This window comes from Taudactylus pleione, unplaced genomic scaffold, assembly GCF_031769625.1.
Source record: "Taudactylus pleione unplaced genomic scaffold, aTauple2 ptg000156l, whole genome shotgun sequence".
NCBI classification, from domain to species: domain Eukaryota; kingdom Metazoa; phylum Chordata; class Amphibia; order Anura; family Myobatrachidae; genus Taudactylus; species Taudactylus pleione.
Window position 1 is genome coordinate 11,576,699 of NW_028284558.1, and position 18,603 is coordinate 11,595,301.

General features: G+C 44.6%; 1 protein-coding gene across 1 annotated transcript in view; it reads right to left on the minus strand.

Annotated features, from left to right (window-relative positions):
• STK39 (serine/threonine kinase 39) overlaps positions 1–18,603 on the minus strand; it is a 451,027-nt gene that overhangs the window by 336,964 nt on the left and 95,460 nt on the right. Inside the window, exons 4-5 of the mRNA XM_088474896.1 lie at positions 14,553–14,694; positions 4,575–4,630 (exon numbers count right to left, since the gene is read on the minus strand). Of these exons, the coding sequence (XP_088331022.1) occupies positions 4,575–4,630; positions 14,553–14,694 (198 nt within the window). The remainder of the gene's footprint in view (positions 1–4,574; positions 4,631–14,552; positions 14,695–18,603) is intronic.

An 18,603-nucleotide genomic window follows, 5' to 3' on the forward strand; every position in this document is an offset into this window, starting at 1 on the left:
TTTTCCAGGTTTCCTCACAGAATCACAAGTGAAATAACTAGTACCATCAGTGGATCTTTTAAAAAAATGTTAATCATTAATAAACACACCTTTGCTCCAGTATGGATTATGGAAAACATGCACTGTAAAGCTGGGCATACAGATGTCTCCTAACACACCTGGGGGTATATTTACTAAAGTGCGAATTTTTAGAAGTGGAGATGTTGCCCAAAGCAACCAATCAGATTCAACTTAACATTAATCTAGCACCTTCTAGAAGATAATAGCTAGAATCTGATTGGTTGCTATGGGTAACATCTCCATTACTAAAAACCCGCACTTTAGTAAATATACCCCCTAGTCTCAATACGCCATGCAGCGCAAAATGCCTGGTACGAGTGAACAGGATCCTGTGCAACTCGGCTTTCGCCAAGCGTCTATTTCACCTGAAAATTCATCTTAGTCACCCCGGGTGTAAACCGCTTTAGGAGACTACAGTAATTAATTTGATATGCAACACTTCTATATCTGTGTGCAGCTGAATCTCATTCTGTACAACGGAACTTGGTGTGAAAAAAAGCAGTGACTGCTACATTGTGGCCCTTCGTATACAGATGCATTCACCTTGAGACATTTCTCCTTTACTACCCGGTGAAGGCACAGGAGAAATACTGTCTGGCCGGCCGGCTGCAGCAGCACATACAGTACACTGCCAGAAACGGCCGACCAATGATTGAATCTATCGGACTTGCTGGACGGTTTCAGCATGTCCAACAGACTGATCACCACTTATCAATGTTGAAATACACCATGTGATTATCGGTCCGATCCGCTGAATCAGCGGATTGGACTGATCTCTGTAAAGCGCTGCGGAATATGTGTGCGCTATATAAATAACTGGTAATAAATAAATAATTAAATAATATAATGTCTGCCCGGCATCAGGGTTCCCCGAGGACTGGAGTTGGGAAACACTGGTCTACATAAAGGCATTCCTATTTAAATTGTAACTCACTTTTTTTATTTTTTTATATTGATTCTGTTAGTATGTTCCAAATAGACAATTGTAACACATAGACACTCCCAGGGTTTTATTTTAGCAATGTAGCCTAGCCTCTTTTACAGGGCCGGATTAACGGGGAGGGTGACAGGGGCAATCGTCCCTGGGCCCCCACACATTAAGGGCCCGCAGGGAGGCTCCATGTGCCAGACGCACGCTGTAACCAGCGGGCGCCCGACTCCCTCCCCGCAGCGGCACCCGGAGTCGGAGGCTTTGAGCTCAAGTGAGCCCCAGCTTCCGGCTCAGGCAGTGCACTATGGGAGAGATGTCATGATGTCTCTCCCATAGTGCAGAGGAGCAGCCGAGCGGACTGCAGCTGAAGCGGGGCTTAGCTTAAGGTAAGTATGAACTTTTTTTTTAGTGCAAGCGGCCTACTGGCGGCGTTACTGGCGGGGGGCATTACTACAGGGGGCATTACTCAGGGGGGAGCATTACTACTGGGGGCATTACTCAGGGGGGAGCATTACTACTGGGGGCATTACTACAGGGGACATTACTCGGGGGGGGAGCATTACTACTGGGGCATTACTCGGGGAGGGGAGAGGCATTACTACTGGAGGCATTACTGGGGGGGTATTACTACTGGGGGCATTACTCGGGGGGGAGGCATTATTACTGGGGAGGGGGCATTACTTGGAGGGGGAGGCATTAATCAGGGGGCATTACTATTGGGGGCTCTACTAGAGGGAGCATTAGTATTGGGGAGACTAATAGAGGGGCATTTCTACAGAGAGCTCTACTACAGGGGGAATGACTACTGGGGGCATTACTATTGGGGGCACAACTACATGGGTATTACTGGGGGCATTTATATACAGAGGGCATTACTACAGAGGGCACTACTAATGGGAGTATTGCATTTGGGCACTGCATAAGGGGCACTACTACTGGGTGCACTGCATACAGGGCACTACCACTGTGGGCACTGACACTACTGGGGGCTCTGCATAAGGTTCCCATTGCACATACCCCCAGTTTGTCACATTTAATAGGGGCCCCCACATGTTTGTTGCCCAGGGGCCCCCACAGACCTTAATCCGGCCCTGCTCTTTTATAAAGCCTGCTGTTTTAAGAGGACGTGAGGACTGTTGCCTCCTTTATTACAGTCCACCATTGTTTGGTATATTGGAATCAATAAGAGGCAAGGTCGACCTGTGGCATGAGGGGACTACCAGGGCAATGCAGTAATAGGCCCCATGCTTAAGGGGTTCGCTCAGCCATCATAGAGGGTTTGGCCAGCCAGGACACAGGCTTGGCTATCCTTTAGAACAGGGGTCTTCAACCTTTAAGACAATGTGGGCCACATAAAAAAACGAAGCCCGAGGGCTACTAAGCTATACTGCGGTATTTAGACCCTGCCCCTCCTCACACAATTATGTCCCATAACTGCCCCCTCCTACAATTTTAATTAGGTCCCAGAACAGCACCCCTCCTCGCACAATTATAATTATGCCCCATAACTGTCCATTTTACATTAATTATGTCAGATAATTAACCCCTATCCTCAATTATGTCCCATAACTGCCCCCCTCTGCAGTGCCCCTTATATAGTGCCCAAAGTAGTAGTCCCCCCTATGCAGTACCCCCAGTAGTGGCCTCCCCCTAAGCAGTGCGCCCAGTAGTGGACCCCCCTATGCAGTGCCCCCAGTAGTAGTCCCCCATGTGCAGTGACCCCAGTAGTGGCCTCCCCCTATGCAGTGCACCCAGTAGTGGACCCCCCTATGCAGTGCCCCCAGTAGTAGTCCCCCCTATGCAGTGCCAATTATACAGTGCCCCCAGTAGTAGTCCCCCCATGCAGTGCCTCCAGTAGTAGTCCTCCCTATGCGTGCCCCCAATAGTGGCCCCCCTATGCAGTGCCCCTTATACAGTGCCCCAGTAGTAGTCCCCCCCATGCAGTGCGCTCAGTAGTAGACCCCCATATGCAGTTTCCCCAGTATTGCCCCTTATATTGTGTCCCCAGTAATGGTCCCCTCTATGCAGTGCCCTAGTAGTAGTCTCCCCAGTAGTAGTTCCCCCTATGCAGTTCCCCCAGTAGTGCCCCTTATAATGCGTCTCCAGTTGTGGTCCCCCCTATGCAGTGCCCCTCCAGTAGTAGCCCCCCTATGCAGTGACCCTGCTGCTGTCTATTCCTCCATCCAGCGTCCTCCCAGCCCGCTCTGCACTATGGGAGAGACGTCATAACGTCTCTCCCATCACCCACTGCGGGAGCCGGAAGGCGGAGCTCATGATTATCCCATTTCCCGCACACATATTTCAAGTGGCAGTGGCCCAGTAAGAATGGAGTTTTCTAATTTTTCTAGAACAGCTACAGATTACTTTGATGTGCCGGAACTATGCTGGTTTTATTTGTCCAATGAGAATGCACTGGCAAAGGATGGAGTTGTATATTTCCACATTGTTGAGGGTGATATTCCATTTTGCAGATAGTGTCCTTACTGTATCTTTTTTATGCTGACTTGGTGATATATGTCCTAAACTAATAGTAGTACTGAAAGTAAAATATGATATAGGGGTCTGCGCTCCTGCGTCGTCTCATCCTCTCTGTAGCGATGCGTTGGCAGGATGATGTCAGCGCTGGGCTTGTGCACTACTGTGTATGATGTGCAGTACTTAGCTTCTCTATAAGCGTATCTACCAATATTAATTTTACTAAAATAATGTGAAAACAGGTGTTTTCACACCCTTTTCACATTATTTTAGTATTACTTATCAAAGGGCTTTTGGAGCAGTTTTCGTAAAAAAACTACTATAGGTCCTTAAATTTGCATTATTTTAGTAAGAAGATCGCATTTCCCATACTCGTAATGGGAAATACAATTTTTTTCAGATTTACTAAAATAAAATTGGTAAAACAAAATGGGGGAAGTCCTGCGATAATAACACCACCTGGAGATGGCGTTATTAGCGCTCTCCCCAGTTTCACCAACTCCTACTGGTAGGCAGAGCAGAGCCAGGAGCCAGCGCCTGTGATCAGCGTTGTGTGTTTCCTCCTGATACATTCTACAATATCTTTCTGCTTAGGATCCTTTATGGCTCAATCTAATCAGTGAGGGGGCAGTGAGACTGTCTTTGCTACAAGTGGAAATTTTGTGTGTTTGCCTAGATATTGCGCTTTTTCACAAACGTGTGAATGGAAGGCGCGCGGCACAGCCAAGGAAGATGTATGCTGCACCATAGCCCATTTCTGCTTATAAATGAGAACCTGTATAAAGTAACAAAAATTTAGCAAGAGCTAAAACAGAAAAGATTCCTTTTGTTGGGGCACTCTGTTTTAGCTCTTGCTAAATGTTTTTTATTTATACTGTGTACTTGATTCCTGGGAGCACCGCCAACTAGATAATCAAGTATAGACATTGTGTCAATTATTCACTTATACTGTAAGTTGGACCACTATCTAGACTTTTAGTATATTTAATCCTGTTCCTATACCTTTTTGTTGTAACTTGTATAAAGTATAAGTGGTTTTTAAACACCTGTTTTACTTTTACTTTTCTGACAATTGGTAAATCATTTGCATTCGTCTGATTTAAATTACCTGCTATTTGTACCGATCCATCTTCTCCCAAAAGAATATTTCCAGCCTTCAAGTCCCTGGAATAAAATATGAAAAAGTTATATCATTATTATTTTATTATTATTATTACAATCTAATATCATCAATATTACTAATGCTTACTTTTATGTTTGGAACTCAAAAAGGAAATTAAATCAGGAAATATATTTGAGCTTTGAACTGAATCATAATAGTTCTTTGCTTTGAATCACAGAAGGTCAATCATAATTGAATAAAATATCCCGAAGATACATTTTAAACATGTCTTCATTGATTGAGATTAAAAGTCCCGTCTACCGTTTTGCTTCTATAGTGAAGATCTTATACCTACAGTAGAGAACACTGAATTGTAAGCTGCCATTTATTATATGTATGATATTCATCATATACACCTAAGTGTGGCGTTATCTGAAGGCAGTTATGGATATGTCTCCTCAACACGGTAAAAGATGAGCAATGTGGCAACAGAAAAACTGCCTTACAGAAGTGTCCTTTGCTCTAGTCGTGGCAAAAAGCCCCTCTTGGCACGCCAGGTCCCGTGAGATTTTGCTAGCGCCGGGGGTCTTTTTTCGCTTAGGATGCGTCAAAATCACATTGCGATGTGACTACAGATGGGCCCAGCTAGTTTGTTGCTCCATACAGCCATGTAGCGTGCCATGCATCTCGCGCCACACACTAAGCCTTGAGTAGTGCCACACAGAATGTTTCATAACAGAACATAGCGTAGCACTGGAAAAAAGTCATAACATGTAATACAACTTTTTGTTCACCAGGTGTCACTTTTCCTAAACTACACAGCGCATGCGTCTGATTTCCAATGCATTTTCTGTATCACCGCCCGGCTGGGCTGTAGAAGAATGTCTAATAAAGTTTTATATCATTAAGTGTGTGAGTCCTGTACTTTTATATAAAAATATTTCACAGGCACACACAGCTCTGTGCATTTGAATCTGCACACTTGCGTCAGTGTCGGTGCTGTCCCAAACTAGTGATTTCATGACTTCAGTAGTGGGCTCTGTTTGAAAGAGGGGTCTCTGTATTACAAACTGACTGTGCTTTTTAATCCGCAAACTTGCGGCATTGTCGGCACGTCGGAACTGTGGTGGCTGCCAGCTCCGGGGGCCGCAATGGGATCTCTGGCGCATGCCCATTGGAGCAGCTCCATACGCCAGCCGTGCTATGCTGTGGACTATGGTGGATCATAGTGCTACGCATGCCCAGTGGGTCGGGAGTCACACGCAATGAACATGGGGTCTCTGTATTACAAACTGAGTGTACGATTGAAGTTGCACACTTGCGTCAATGTCGGCACAGTCGTCGCTGTCCCAGACTTAGACACTACAGGGAATTCTTGACTTTAGAAACTAGTAGTGGGCTCTGTTTAAAAGTGAGGTCTCTGTATTACAAACTGATTGTGCATTTTAAAACGCACACTTGCGGCACTGTTGGCACGTCGGCAATGTGGTGGCTGCCAGCTCCGGGGTTTGCAATGGGATCTCTGGCGCATGCCCTGTGGAGCCTCTCCATACGCCAGTCACGCTATGCTGTGGTGTATGGAGGATCATAGTACTATGCATGCCCAGTGGGTCTGGAGTCACACGCGATGAACATGGGGTCTCTATATTACAAACTGACTGTGCGGTTGAAGTTGCACTTGCGTCAATATCGGCACAGTCGACACTGTCCCATACTTAGACATTATAGTGATTTCTTGACTTTAGAAACTAGTACTGGGCTCTGTTTAAAAGTGAGGTCTCTGTATTACAAACTGCCTGTGCGGTTGAAGTCGCACACTGCGTCAATGTCGGCACTTTCCCAAACTTAGGCCCTCATTCAGAGCCGCACGTTAACAACAGTACGCTCGTTGCGTTCCGATGTTGACTAACCGCGCATGCGTCGGTGTTACACCGCGCATGCGCGTACGGCAGATTGCGAGCTTTTTTTCTCTCGTTCCTAAAATAGCGTACAGGAAGTGACATGTCAAATGTGATTGACAGAACAGGGCGTTTTTGGGTGTTGACGGGGGTGGAGATGACAAAACGCAGGCGTGGCGAAGCGTTTTTGGGGCGTACATACATTAGCAGATGCGAACGTCAAATGTGTTCGGACCGTCTCATACGTCACTGAAACATCCGCTTTCCCTTCAAAATGCTCGCACAGCTTAGGGTCAGGATTACTCGACCACATTGGCGATGGCCTTCTCCTCCGTCCCGGGACTCCACGATGGTGCTGCGATTAATCGTGGCTGGTCAGTAAAGTAATTAGTGTTGGATTGAAATCCGGCTTGGTATGTGTTTGGAAAGCAGTTTTTTGGGATAGCACAAAAGCGTACGCAGGTGGAAATCAGAGCTGCTAATGTCATGATTACATAATCAATTAGCGTACATTTTTGGGCTTTTATTTTGGCCACAATTTGGTGGTTATGGCCTATTGTAAAAATAATGTCATCATCTTTTAATTAGCTCCCCTTTTTTTTGGTTTACTGTGGAATTTGCATCGCTATGTGTTTTTTTAAACGTTCCTTAAAGAGGCCTTTTTTTTAACAAAAGGGGGTCAGTTTTTGCGTTTAAGGCCAGGATTAAATGTAACCCATTTGTACAATAATGTCACAATACAATGTCTGTTTTTTTTGTAAAATTTATTGTTTACACACAAACAAATTGGCATAATATTGTATTGCCTTTTTTTGTGGCCAAGATATTTGATCTAAAAAAAAAAAAAAAACATAACTACTAACATAATCGTAAATACAAAATTTAAAAACATTTCACAAGAAAGGAGAGGGAAGTTTTGACCAGAAAGGAATATGAGCCAAGCACAGAAGGAAAGTGGGAAAAGTCGCCATTGCTGTCACCGTTTTCTCGGCCGTTTGGATGGGTGAGGGTGGGCGCCAGACCGGGTCCGGGATGCCATCGGGCTGGCCTGTCCAGAGGCAGATGTTGTGGCCTCTGGACTAGGCACAGGGCTAGGCACATTTGGAGGATTGCCTGATGTTGTGCCAGAGGTGGAGGATCTGGATGTTCCGGCAGGAAGGGAGGTCGGCTCCACCATGTGCTGGCGAACGAGCTGCTCCAGGGCATCGGCGATGCGGATGTTGGCCCTGGTATTTTCCGCCAGGGCCTGAGCAATGGTCACGTTGGCCGCAGCATTTTGCTCCAGGGCCTCAGCCACCCGTATCAGACTGGCGTCCATCCTCTGCAGAATCTCCGTATGGCAATCCGATTTAAAATTGAGTTCTGTGAGGAGGCCCACTGCCTGCAAGGGGGCACGCCCTGGACTGGCTTCTGCAGGGTCCTCAGCCGGATGTACTGGTTCCTCCCCTGCAGAGTCAGCAGAAATTCTGCGGCCAAGGCTCCCCTCTGGAGCAGACTCATCCGCCTCTGTCTCTGTTAGGAAATTGGAGAAAAGACTCACATTAGAATCTACATATTGGCACAATAGCATTTCTGAGATGGTGACATCACAAGACTTACCTTGGCCAACATGAGGAGCCGCAAAGTCTGGCATGTCCGTATCCATGTTGGACACGCCAAACACCTCCACAGCCTGCACACACCCCTGTGCCATCTCTTCTAAGTCTGTCAACTCCAATGACACAGGGGTGGGACCCCCACCTGTCCCCCTTGCATGCCTAGCCCTGTCGGCAAGTTTTTGCTTTAGACGATATTTGAAGTCTGCCCATCTGTGGAATGAATTTGGAACCATTATCCTTTTTTTAACAATGGGGTTTGTTTATAGGATGGGAAAGTGTTTACTTACCGCCGTTTGACATCCCGGGCTAGACGGACATAATCACCCACCCTATTGACAGCAACGGCGACCTCCTCCCACATTCTCCACTTCTGGCTTTGGCTCATATTCCTGGCTGCCTGGGGCAGGATGTCAACGCACTTCTGGATCAAAACCTCCATCTCCTTGCTTGTGAAATGTGGCTGCCTTTTTTTTTTTGCAGCTTTGGCGGGTTGACTGGGGCCAGCAGTCTCTTCCATGTCATCCTCCTCACCTATTTGGGTAAATATGCAGATTTAGCCACTTCACAACTTGCACAATATTATGTTTTAAAATACTCATTGACACAAAATGCATGAAGGACTTACCGCCGCAATTTTGACCATTGTTTCCCTGGTTTGAAGCCATGTCTCTGCTTCCAGCATGAAATCATCCAGAAATTCTATGTGATTTCGTGATGTATTTATACATGCGTCGTTAGTTTGCGGCCGCATCATTGATTGTGCGTCCCTATGATTCATCCTTAATTTGTGCGGGAAAATAAACACTATTTATGGCTTGGTGTGTGTGGATTCGAGGTGGGGTTGTTGGAGTGTTGTCGGTGAAGTGGTTTGGATTTGGTTGGTTGGTTGCGTTTGGAGGATTTTGGAGAGTTGTTTTTTTGTTTGTTTTTGCTACATTTCTTTGGTTTTTCCGTTCGCATTTTTTTCATTTTTTCAACATCCTTTCCTGATTTGGTAAGTTTTGTGCATTCAAATTTGTGGCCAATTGTTGTATTCTTCTGTTTTGTGGTTAGTTAATTTGTTTAACACTCATTTCATATTTTTTAGTTTTTTTTTGTTTTCGGACCCAAAGAAGTTTTTTGAGGACATCTTATATATTCGAGTTGGGTAAGTCCATTTTTGGTCTTGCATTTGCGAATGAATTACCGCATTTTTGACTGTTGGTGTAGTGACTTGCATTTGCGAATAATTTACCGCATTTTGGACTGTTGGTGTAGTGACTTGCATTTGCGAATAATTTACCGCATTTTTGACTGTTGGTGTAGTGACTTGCATTTGCGAATAATTTACCGCATTTTGGACGGCTTATTCATCATATAATCCAGTTTTGCTTTTCCCTTTTCCATTTTTTGGGTCCATTTGAACCCTATTTGACGTACGGTGTGCAATGTAGTTTTCATCGATGGCCAAATGTGTTTTTCCGTTATTTTCTGTGTTGGCTTGCAACAATTTTTTACCTAAAAAAAAACCCTTTAAATTTTTGACGTCTCATTGTTGCCTTTTTTACAGTTTATACATATCATGACAATACCCCGGCATGTAAGCAGCTATGGATGGTATCAGAAAGCTAAGTTGTTTTTTCTTACTTTTGGGGTGGGTCAAAAGCCTTACATTGTAAACTTTGAATTTCAGATAGATCTGGGGCGAATTGTTCTGGCCCTGCTCCCGGAAGACGACCAACCTCAAACTCGTCCCAGGCGTAGGCATCGTAGGCATGCAAGGCCCCAGATATTTCGAACACGTGTCACCCTTTTTGGAATGCCCGATGATGAGGTTTTAAGACGCTACCGTCTACCTCCCAAAATCATCATAGACACTCTCTCATTAATAGAAAGTGATCTTGAGCGGCAAATTGACAGTCCAACAGCAATACCACCACTGACGCAATTTATGGCGGTGTTACATTTCTGTGCCTCAGGATCGTTTCAAACAACGGTCGGAATAGTGGCGGGCATCTCCCAATCCTCCTTTTCCCGGATCCTGAGGGCAGTGATGGAGGCACTTTTCAAGCACCTCCATCATTTTATTAAAATGCCTTTGGATATGGGTGCCCTTAGTGTGGCCAAGGCCAATTTTTACCAAATAGCTGGCTTCCCACACATCATAGGGGTTGTGGATGGTACTCACATACCACTTCAGCCTCCAGCACGGCTGGAGGCCATATTTAGAAACAGGAAACACTATCACTCCCTGAATGTAATGGTGGTATGTGATGCCTCCCTCCAGATCCTGTCCCTGAATGCTAAATTACCCGGAAGTGCTCATGACCCCTTCGTCATCCGGCAATCAGGGATATGGCAGAAATTAACCAACCTACAAGCTGGTGATGCGTGGCTTCTGGGTAAGTGGAGACCTTTAGTACATAACAATGTTAAGCTTGATACACAGTGTTCCTGATGTGGTCTATTTTTGTTCACAGGAGACAGTGGATACCCTTGCATGTCCTGGCTGCTCACTCCTTATTTGGCTCCCACACCAGGGCCACAAAGTGCGTATAATTCCGCACTTACAGCCACCAGGCAAGTGGTGGAGCGCTGTATCGGCCTTTTAAAAGGCCGATTCAGATGCCTCCACCGCTCTGGTGGCGAGCTCATGTATGTGCCGGATATGGTGTCTAAAATTGTGGTCCTGTGTGGGATATTTCACAACATTGCCATAAGGAGTGGTGTCCCAATGCAGCCAGAGGATGCCTTACCTGAGGATGGCCCCCCCGAGGTTGGTCGAAGGTCAGTATGTGGGGGGGCCATACGCGATGATGTGGTGGCCAGATTTTTTAGGTAAGTTTGTTCAAAACTCCAGTGTTTATACCTAATGTGTTTTTTTTTTTTGGCAAACATCTAATTTATTTTTATTTTTCTCACCATCTTCTGTTTGTTCACATAATCTTTGGCACTCCAACGCTCACTACTTCCTGCTACCCTTACCAAACCTGGATCTGGTCCTTTTGGGCATATATTCTGGAACCCATATCGCAACGCCATGTTTGTGGAATCATGTTGGCATGGTCCTTCGTCAACCAGTTCTTGATTTTGTGTTTTTATTTATTTTTTTCTTGGTATGTGTTGTATTTGAATTTATCACTGTGTATTTTTTTTGGGAGTGACCACTTTGTTTTCTCTGTTATGTGGTGAATAAATGTTTGAAGAGTGAAATGGTCTTCCTTTTTTGGGACGTTAACAGCAAGTGTAACCAGGTTAACACAAGTTACATTTGACTAAGGGGTAAACCAGTACTGACGCCAGATGAGCAAAACTGAAATATGTTTTCAGCTTTCCAATCCACACCAAAAGGAAGCCTGGCCCAACCTTGGGATTTGTAAGATTGGCCTAAGCAGCTTGCGCACCAAGTAGGAACCTGGAAAATGTAGAAATCTGAAATTGACACTAAACCCAAAAAGGGAAATTACATTGTTACTGTTATGTGTTTCTGGTGTCTGTTTGACATACAAAGACAAAACACAATCTAACTTTTACAAAAGGGAAATCCTTGCAGGAACTTATGTCAGGCTAAACTATCTTGGTTTTGGTTTTTAAAAATGAGCCACAACGTATATTTGCCTTTAAAATTTTATTGGGAAAATACAACAAAAAAAAAAAAACTAATGCCGAAGGAGGCCAGACAGCCGGTCGAGGGCCACCAGAAGGCCGATTACATGGTGGCGCATCTGCCCCACAACATCCGCCACCTCTTGCCGACGCCTCTGTTCCTCTGTGGGTGAGAAAAGTGTGTGGGTTAATACAACAATAGGGACTCCACAGAAAAACATTAATTAAAAAAACAAATCACTCCTAAACCCAAAAACATAAATAAAAAGTGTGGGCTGGCAAAAATACAAGGCCTAGGTACAAATTCCCACAGGTATGATATGTGTATGCTTAAATCACCAGGAAGAGGTAAAGGCAAACCTTCACAATCAACAAAAGTCAAGCCACAAAAACACGAAGAAAGGCACGACACATGATTACATACAAACAGTTTGTGCTTTAAAAAAAAATAATACAAAACATACCGGGAAAAAAATCGGGAGCTCCGGCAAAACCTCCATGATCCTCCTCGGAGGATCCGTTATTCCCCAAAGAATGGGGCGGAGTTATGCTGGACTCCGGGGAGGGGGTAATTGGAAGAGGGGTGGGTGGAGGAGAGGGGGAAGTGGGACGGAGGGGAAGGAGTCCCGACATTTCCGGGAGAGGGTCTGGGAAGGATGGGGAGGAGTGGGGAATAGGGGAAAGATTTGGGGTGGAGTGTTGGCTGGGGGTTGGGGAGAGTGGGCGGGAACGCCGACGTTGACGGCGGAGTCTTGGCTGTCCCCCTAAAATATGTCAAATAAATTGCGTTTAGTTTATGGACAAATCCGGCCAAACAAACAAAAAAAAAAAAACAAACAAAAAAAAATAGCAGTAGAATAAAAAATTCATAAAAAGAGGGAAAACATGCAGACGCAGATATGAGTACAAATAATAAATAGAACAGACAGGAAAACATGCAGACGCAGATATGAGTACAAATAATAAATAGAACAGACAGGAAAACATGCAGACGCAGATATGAGTACAAATAATAAATAGAACAGACAGGAAAACATGCAGACGCAGATATGAGTACAAATAATAAATAGAACAGACAGGAAAACATGCAGACGCAGATATGAGTACAAATAATAAATAGAACAGACAGGAAAACATGCAGACGCAGATATGAGTACAAATAATAAATAGAACAGACAGGAAAACATGCAGACGCAGATATGAGTACAAATAATAAATAGAACAGACAGGAAAACATGCAGACGCAGATATGAGTACAAATAATAAATAGAACAGACAGGAAAACATGCAGACGCAGATATGAGTACAAATAATAAATAGAACAGACAGGAAAACATGCAGACGCAGATATGAGTACAAATAATAAATAGAACAGACAGGAAAACATGCACACGCAGATATGAGTACAAATACTAAATAGAACAGACAGGAAAACATGCAGACGCAGATATGAGTACAAATAATAAATAGAACAGACAGGAAAACATGCACACGCAGATATGAGTACAAATAAAAAATAGAACAAACATGAAAACATGCAGACGCAGATATGAGTACAAATAATAAATAGAACAGACAGGAAAACATGCAGACGCAGATATGAGTACAAATACTAAATAGAACAGACAGGAAAACATGCAGACGCAGATATGAGTACAAATAATAAATAGAACAGACAGGAAAACATGCAGACGCAGATATGAGTACAAAAAATAAATAGAACAGACAGGAAAACATGCACACGCAGATATGAGTACAAATAAAAAATAGAACAAACATGAAAACATGCACACGCAGTTTGCCCCACAAACACAAACATTAAAACCACAATACATAACACTTACTTGCCAGGATCTGCATGCGAAAGCATGCCAGCAAGCGGGGCGTTCGCCGTTGCAGGTCGGACCACCTGCGCTCCAGCTGCCCGATGTTGCGGCGTGATCCAAAGGACCGCAGGCGGGACCGTACCTCCGCATACGCGGAGCGCTTCTGCCGGTTGGTCATGGGTTCTGGCTGGCTGGTGATCCGGCGATCCATTACCTCCGTAAGCACCAGCAGCTCACGTCTGGTGAATGCGGAGGCTCTCATGATGGCAATGGTGTTTTTCTTAAAAATCATTTTTGATAAAGTGTGTAAAAATTTTCTGATTGGCTAATGTATTTTGGAAATTAACAGGAGCAATTTTATTGGTTAGTGTATGAGTCATGTGTTCGACAGGGCCAGAAATCTCTGGAGAGTTAGGATAGGCTTGATGCAGTGACATGCGTAAGCAAATTTAAATAAAGAAATGAACCCAGGGAAATATGCGGGGATACACAGCAATAGTACAATTGTTTAATTGTGGTTCACATGTTTTTTAAACAATACAAGCGAATGTTTCATCCGTACGTATTCTGCGGGTAAACACAAACACAGACAAGAGTAAAGTTTCTTGCATTGTGTTGAAAAAAAACAAACAATTAAGCTAATTGATACATTGATTGGCATGATACGATTGATGGAGGTAGGCAGAATAAAGGAGCAGGTAATCGACATCTGACAAGGACACTTCCTGTTTATACTTGTGCGTGCGTTCCTTTCAAGCCATTTCGGGGATGTACGCTCGCTATTTCGTACGCTCGTTAGTTAGAGGAGGGGTCGTCAGAGTTTAGGGAGGAATTTTAGATGCGAACGAAAATACGAGCGAGCCATTGAATTTAAATATTTTTGTACGTACGCCTAACGTACGTGCGCCCGCTTGCGTGCGGCTCTGAATGAGGGCCTTAGACACTACAGTGAATTCTTGGCTTTAGAAACTAGTAGTGGGCTGTTTGAAAGAGGGATCTCTGTTTTATAAACATAAATTATGATATGCGCCAGTGGGATCAACTGTTCCCTTTCCATGTACAGAATTTACAACATACCTATGAATCTGTCCATTTCTATGTAGATAATCTAACCCTTCCAAAACTTCTTTAAGTATAGTTGCAATGATGGATTCCTCTAGTACTCCATTCTTATGTTCCCCTCTGTTGACCACGTGTTTTATAATATCCAACATTGAACCTGAAATGGAATAAAAACAATGTACAATGACCCTGAATATTTATTTTATTTTTCAGTGCCGAGACACTAAAGCAATCTAAAGGATTCTTGTCCCCAAGTGACACTTCCTAAAAATGTTTTTTTGTTTTCTTATCCAAAAGTTTAATGTCATCACGACTGAGACCTGGAAGCACAGCTCACAAAATAAACAAACTAATACCCAACCTGTGGCTAAGAACAAAGAAAGAATCACCTGTTCTATTTCTGTGGCGAAACACGCAGCTGACGCAGGCAGTAAACCCGAGACTGAAAACAGAGATAACTGGGAGAGCGCTCTGGTTTCCAGTGAACCTTCTCCAGTTTTTGATTGATTATAAAAAAAAGTGTAATAGTGACCTAAGTACAACAGATCTTTGTGTAGCTTTAAATAAACTAATCCCTATACAGTATGAATTAAATATTTTTCTTGGCTAAATAAAGTCTTCTAACCAGTTTATTTTGACACTTTATCAAGTTTTCGCACTGCTGGGTACAGTCACAGTTATTAAATCAACAACCAAATCCAGCTTCAGTGCTCGAAGTGGTGCTAATGTCTTCATATTCTGGTTTCTTCCTCTCAAGTTAATAGTGTATTGCCCCATGATTTGTCCATAATCATTTGTCAAACACAAAGTCTTGTATTAAATAACATCTAGTATAATGCAGTTTGAAGCATAGCACGTATAAGCTTTTATCAGTCTAAGGGCAGTATTCAATTGCAAAAGTTTTCGCCGATGACGTCATTTCGCCTGTCGGAAAATTTCCACCGTATTCAACTGCAAAGACTTTTCGCTGGTGCGAAAAGTCTGCGCCTTGTAACCAGCGGAAAAGATTCGCCTGTGAATGGAGGCGGAAAAAAATGCAGAATTGGAGGTTTGCGGTGCAAAGTTGCGGGAACACCCCTGCAGCCTTGGGACAGTCCCCCAAAGGAAAACTGCGTCAAAAAAAGATGAAAAAAATACAACTGATCCCCTCAAAAAAGTACTTTCGTTTTGGGGGCAAAAAAGTTCAAAGTTGGGGGCCAAACTTAAAAACTAGCGAAATACACTTCAGTGGGTCCCCCAAGTATGCCCCAGGTGTTTTTTTGATTGCAGGTGTTTGCTGAAAGTGTGTTTTTTTAATTTTTGAAAACCACACTTTAGCGATTTTTAACCATGCTTGCCCCAATTTTTATGTACCCCAAATTTGCTGAGACTACTTTTAAAAAAAAAAAAAAAAATTGCTAAATGCTATTCTTTACCACTTGTTAAAGACGCTAAATAGCAGCAATTGAGAGCATTTAAGCACCCCAAATACCTTCAGCAGGGCTATTCGGGGGGTATCCATATCCATAGTGATCCCCCATGTCAGTGCATCTTTTGGGGGGTGTCAGGCTGATTTCCCCAAATCTGACAGCACTTTTCGCCTGTTTGAGTTTCGCCTGGACGCGTTTTTGCGTGCTTTGGAATTGAATAGGGCAAAAAGCCGCGCGCACGGAAAGAGTTTTCGCCAAAAACACGCAATGTAGGCAGAAAGTCCAGCAGGCGAAAAAGTTCCAGACTTTTCGCCAGCAATTGAATACGGCACTAGAGCATGTAGCAAAGAAATCAGAAATCAGACGGCACCCTGCCCCTCAGCCCAGCCCACCGCTGGGTCCTGGGTGGTGACAGGGAGGTAGCTTAGTGCACGTACAGAGATGGCACATCGTAATGGGAGTGCCGCTGGGAGCATTTTGACCGGCCAGATTTCTTGGGGAAAGGGGGCCCGTCTAGGCCCCCGCGAGTCAAAAGGGGGCATCCACGGGCCCCTTGGGACTTGCGGGGCCCTAGGCAAGCGCCTAGGTTGCATTGTGGGAAATCCGGGCCTGCCATGGGGCACCGCTCACATACCCCTAGTAACGAGCGTAGTTTGTAGTAATATGTGCAAGGGATGAAGCACACCACTTGTCCATGTGCTGTACAACACATGGGGCTAAATGTACAGCCATAGGAACTGAGGGGTCGATTCAGACCCGTTCTCTAATCCGCGATCGCTCGCATCCAAAAGGGGCCGGGTATGCAGTTCCGCAATCGCACTGTCCGGTGTAAGGACGCCCTCTAGGTATTAGAGAACGATGGCAGAGCGAACGCACACCAATATAAAGACGCCCACTTTTCTTTCTTAGCACACGTCATCTCCAGGAAGTGTATGATTAATAAGAACCATCGAGAGCCATCGGAGCTGCGCGCAGCGCATGAGGTAGACCCAACCCCGCCGCAAGCACTGCGATCAATGCAGGCTGAAAATACAACCAAGTGACGTGTACAATGACGCTTCCATGCTAATTATGGACTCCCATTAAACTCCATTTTGACGCCCAGACAGCACCACTCCCCGCCCCGCAGCACCACTCCCCGTTCACAAGCACCTTCTCATGTTACCACCCACAAACAGCACTATCTGTCACTCAGAGCAGCGCTCAGTCTTTGTGCTACGAGCGCACAATTCCTGATCACAGTGACAGGTTCGCGCACGCGCACTGCGATGCATACGCATACGCAGAAAGGCGTCAGTCGCCCATAGCGAGGGTTCGCGGCTTAGTGTCCGGGTCTGAATCAGGCTCTGAGTTTGATAAAGTGACAATTTTGTTGCAGAATTCAAAGCAGCAAATTTTTTTTAAAAGCAAAACCAACCGGATTTTACCTTTAAAACAATTGTCATTTTAAATCCAGCTACAGTATTACTGAAAATCTGCAATTTATCAAACTCAGACACCATTATATTCCCCCATGGACATAAAGGCCCTGATTCAGAGCCGGACGCTCTGACCAGAGCGCTCGTTCTGAATCAGGGCCGTCCTCCATAAATATGGAGCGTCCTCCTGGACGCTCATATAGCTGTGGGTCACCACCCACAGCATATACGAGCGTGCAGGATGATGGTCGCGATGGTCTTGACCATCGCGACCATCGCCACTGCGAGCAGAAGCCTGCAGTTGAGTTTCTCAACCGCAAGGCCAGGAGTGATTTTGGCTCTATCAGAGCCAAAATCACTCCCACTGACATCACTAGTGATGTCAGTGGGGCCGGCTTCTGACGATAGGCGTCCCCCTTGGGAACGCCTCCGTCTGGGTGGCAAGCCCCCGGCACGCCCACCAAAGGGTGCGTGCTGTCAATCAACATCGACAGCACGCCCCCTTTGATCAGACACTACGAGCGAAGGAAAGTCCTTCGCTCGTCACGTCTCGCGCATGCGCACGACGGAGCTCCCTCCGTCGTGCGGATGCACAGTGCAGACCATCGACCCACTTGCAAGCGGACAGCCGCTCGCGAGTGGGTCTGAATCAGGGCCTAAGTCTGTATACCAGAAACACAGACAATTAACAAGAGCAAATTGTCCCTTCAACTTATCAACAATTGCAACATATATACTAATTGTTTGCTCAATGTTTGCTGCTCTACAGCTATACGTAGAAATCTGTACTAGGAACCTGCAGCGCTGCATCAAAAATGGCTTTAAATTGATTCTTTTTATTAGTTGATACCACTCTATTACTATCATATTGTTTTTAATATTTATTCAATAAGATTTGATTTTGCTCTAAGATAGGGAGCCTCACCTCAATAGGACCGGCTAGTTAATACTCGTTTATCCTGCAGAAGTTATTGGTCTGGAAATCCTGCAATTTCCTGAAATGACATTCATTATATTCCTTTTCTACACTGCTGATATTGTCATAAGACATTTACCCCTTCATAGAGCAGACTAATGTAAACCCATAACTGAAAAAACATTTGTGAGATTGTTTGTCTAAAACATTTGTGACGTCCAAGGTTCTATGATACTGTATAATCGCATTCAGCAGATGTTAAAAAGACTAAAATGTATAGTATGTGAGCAATGGCCCTTCAAGCTGTGCCTTCTGTATATGAA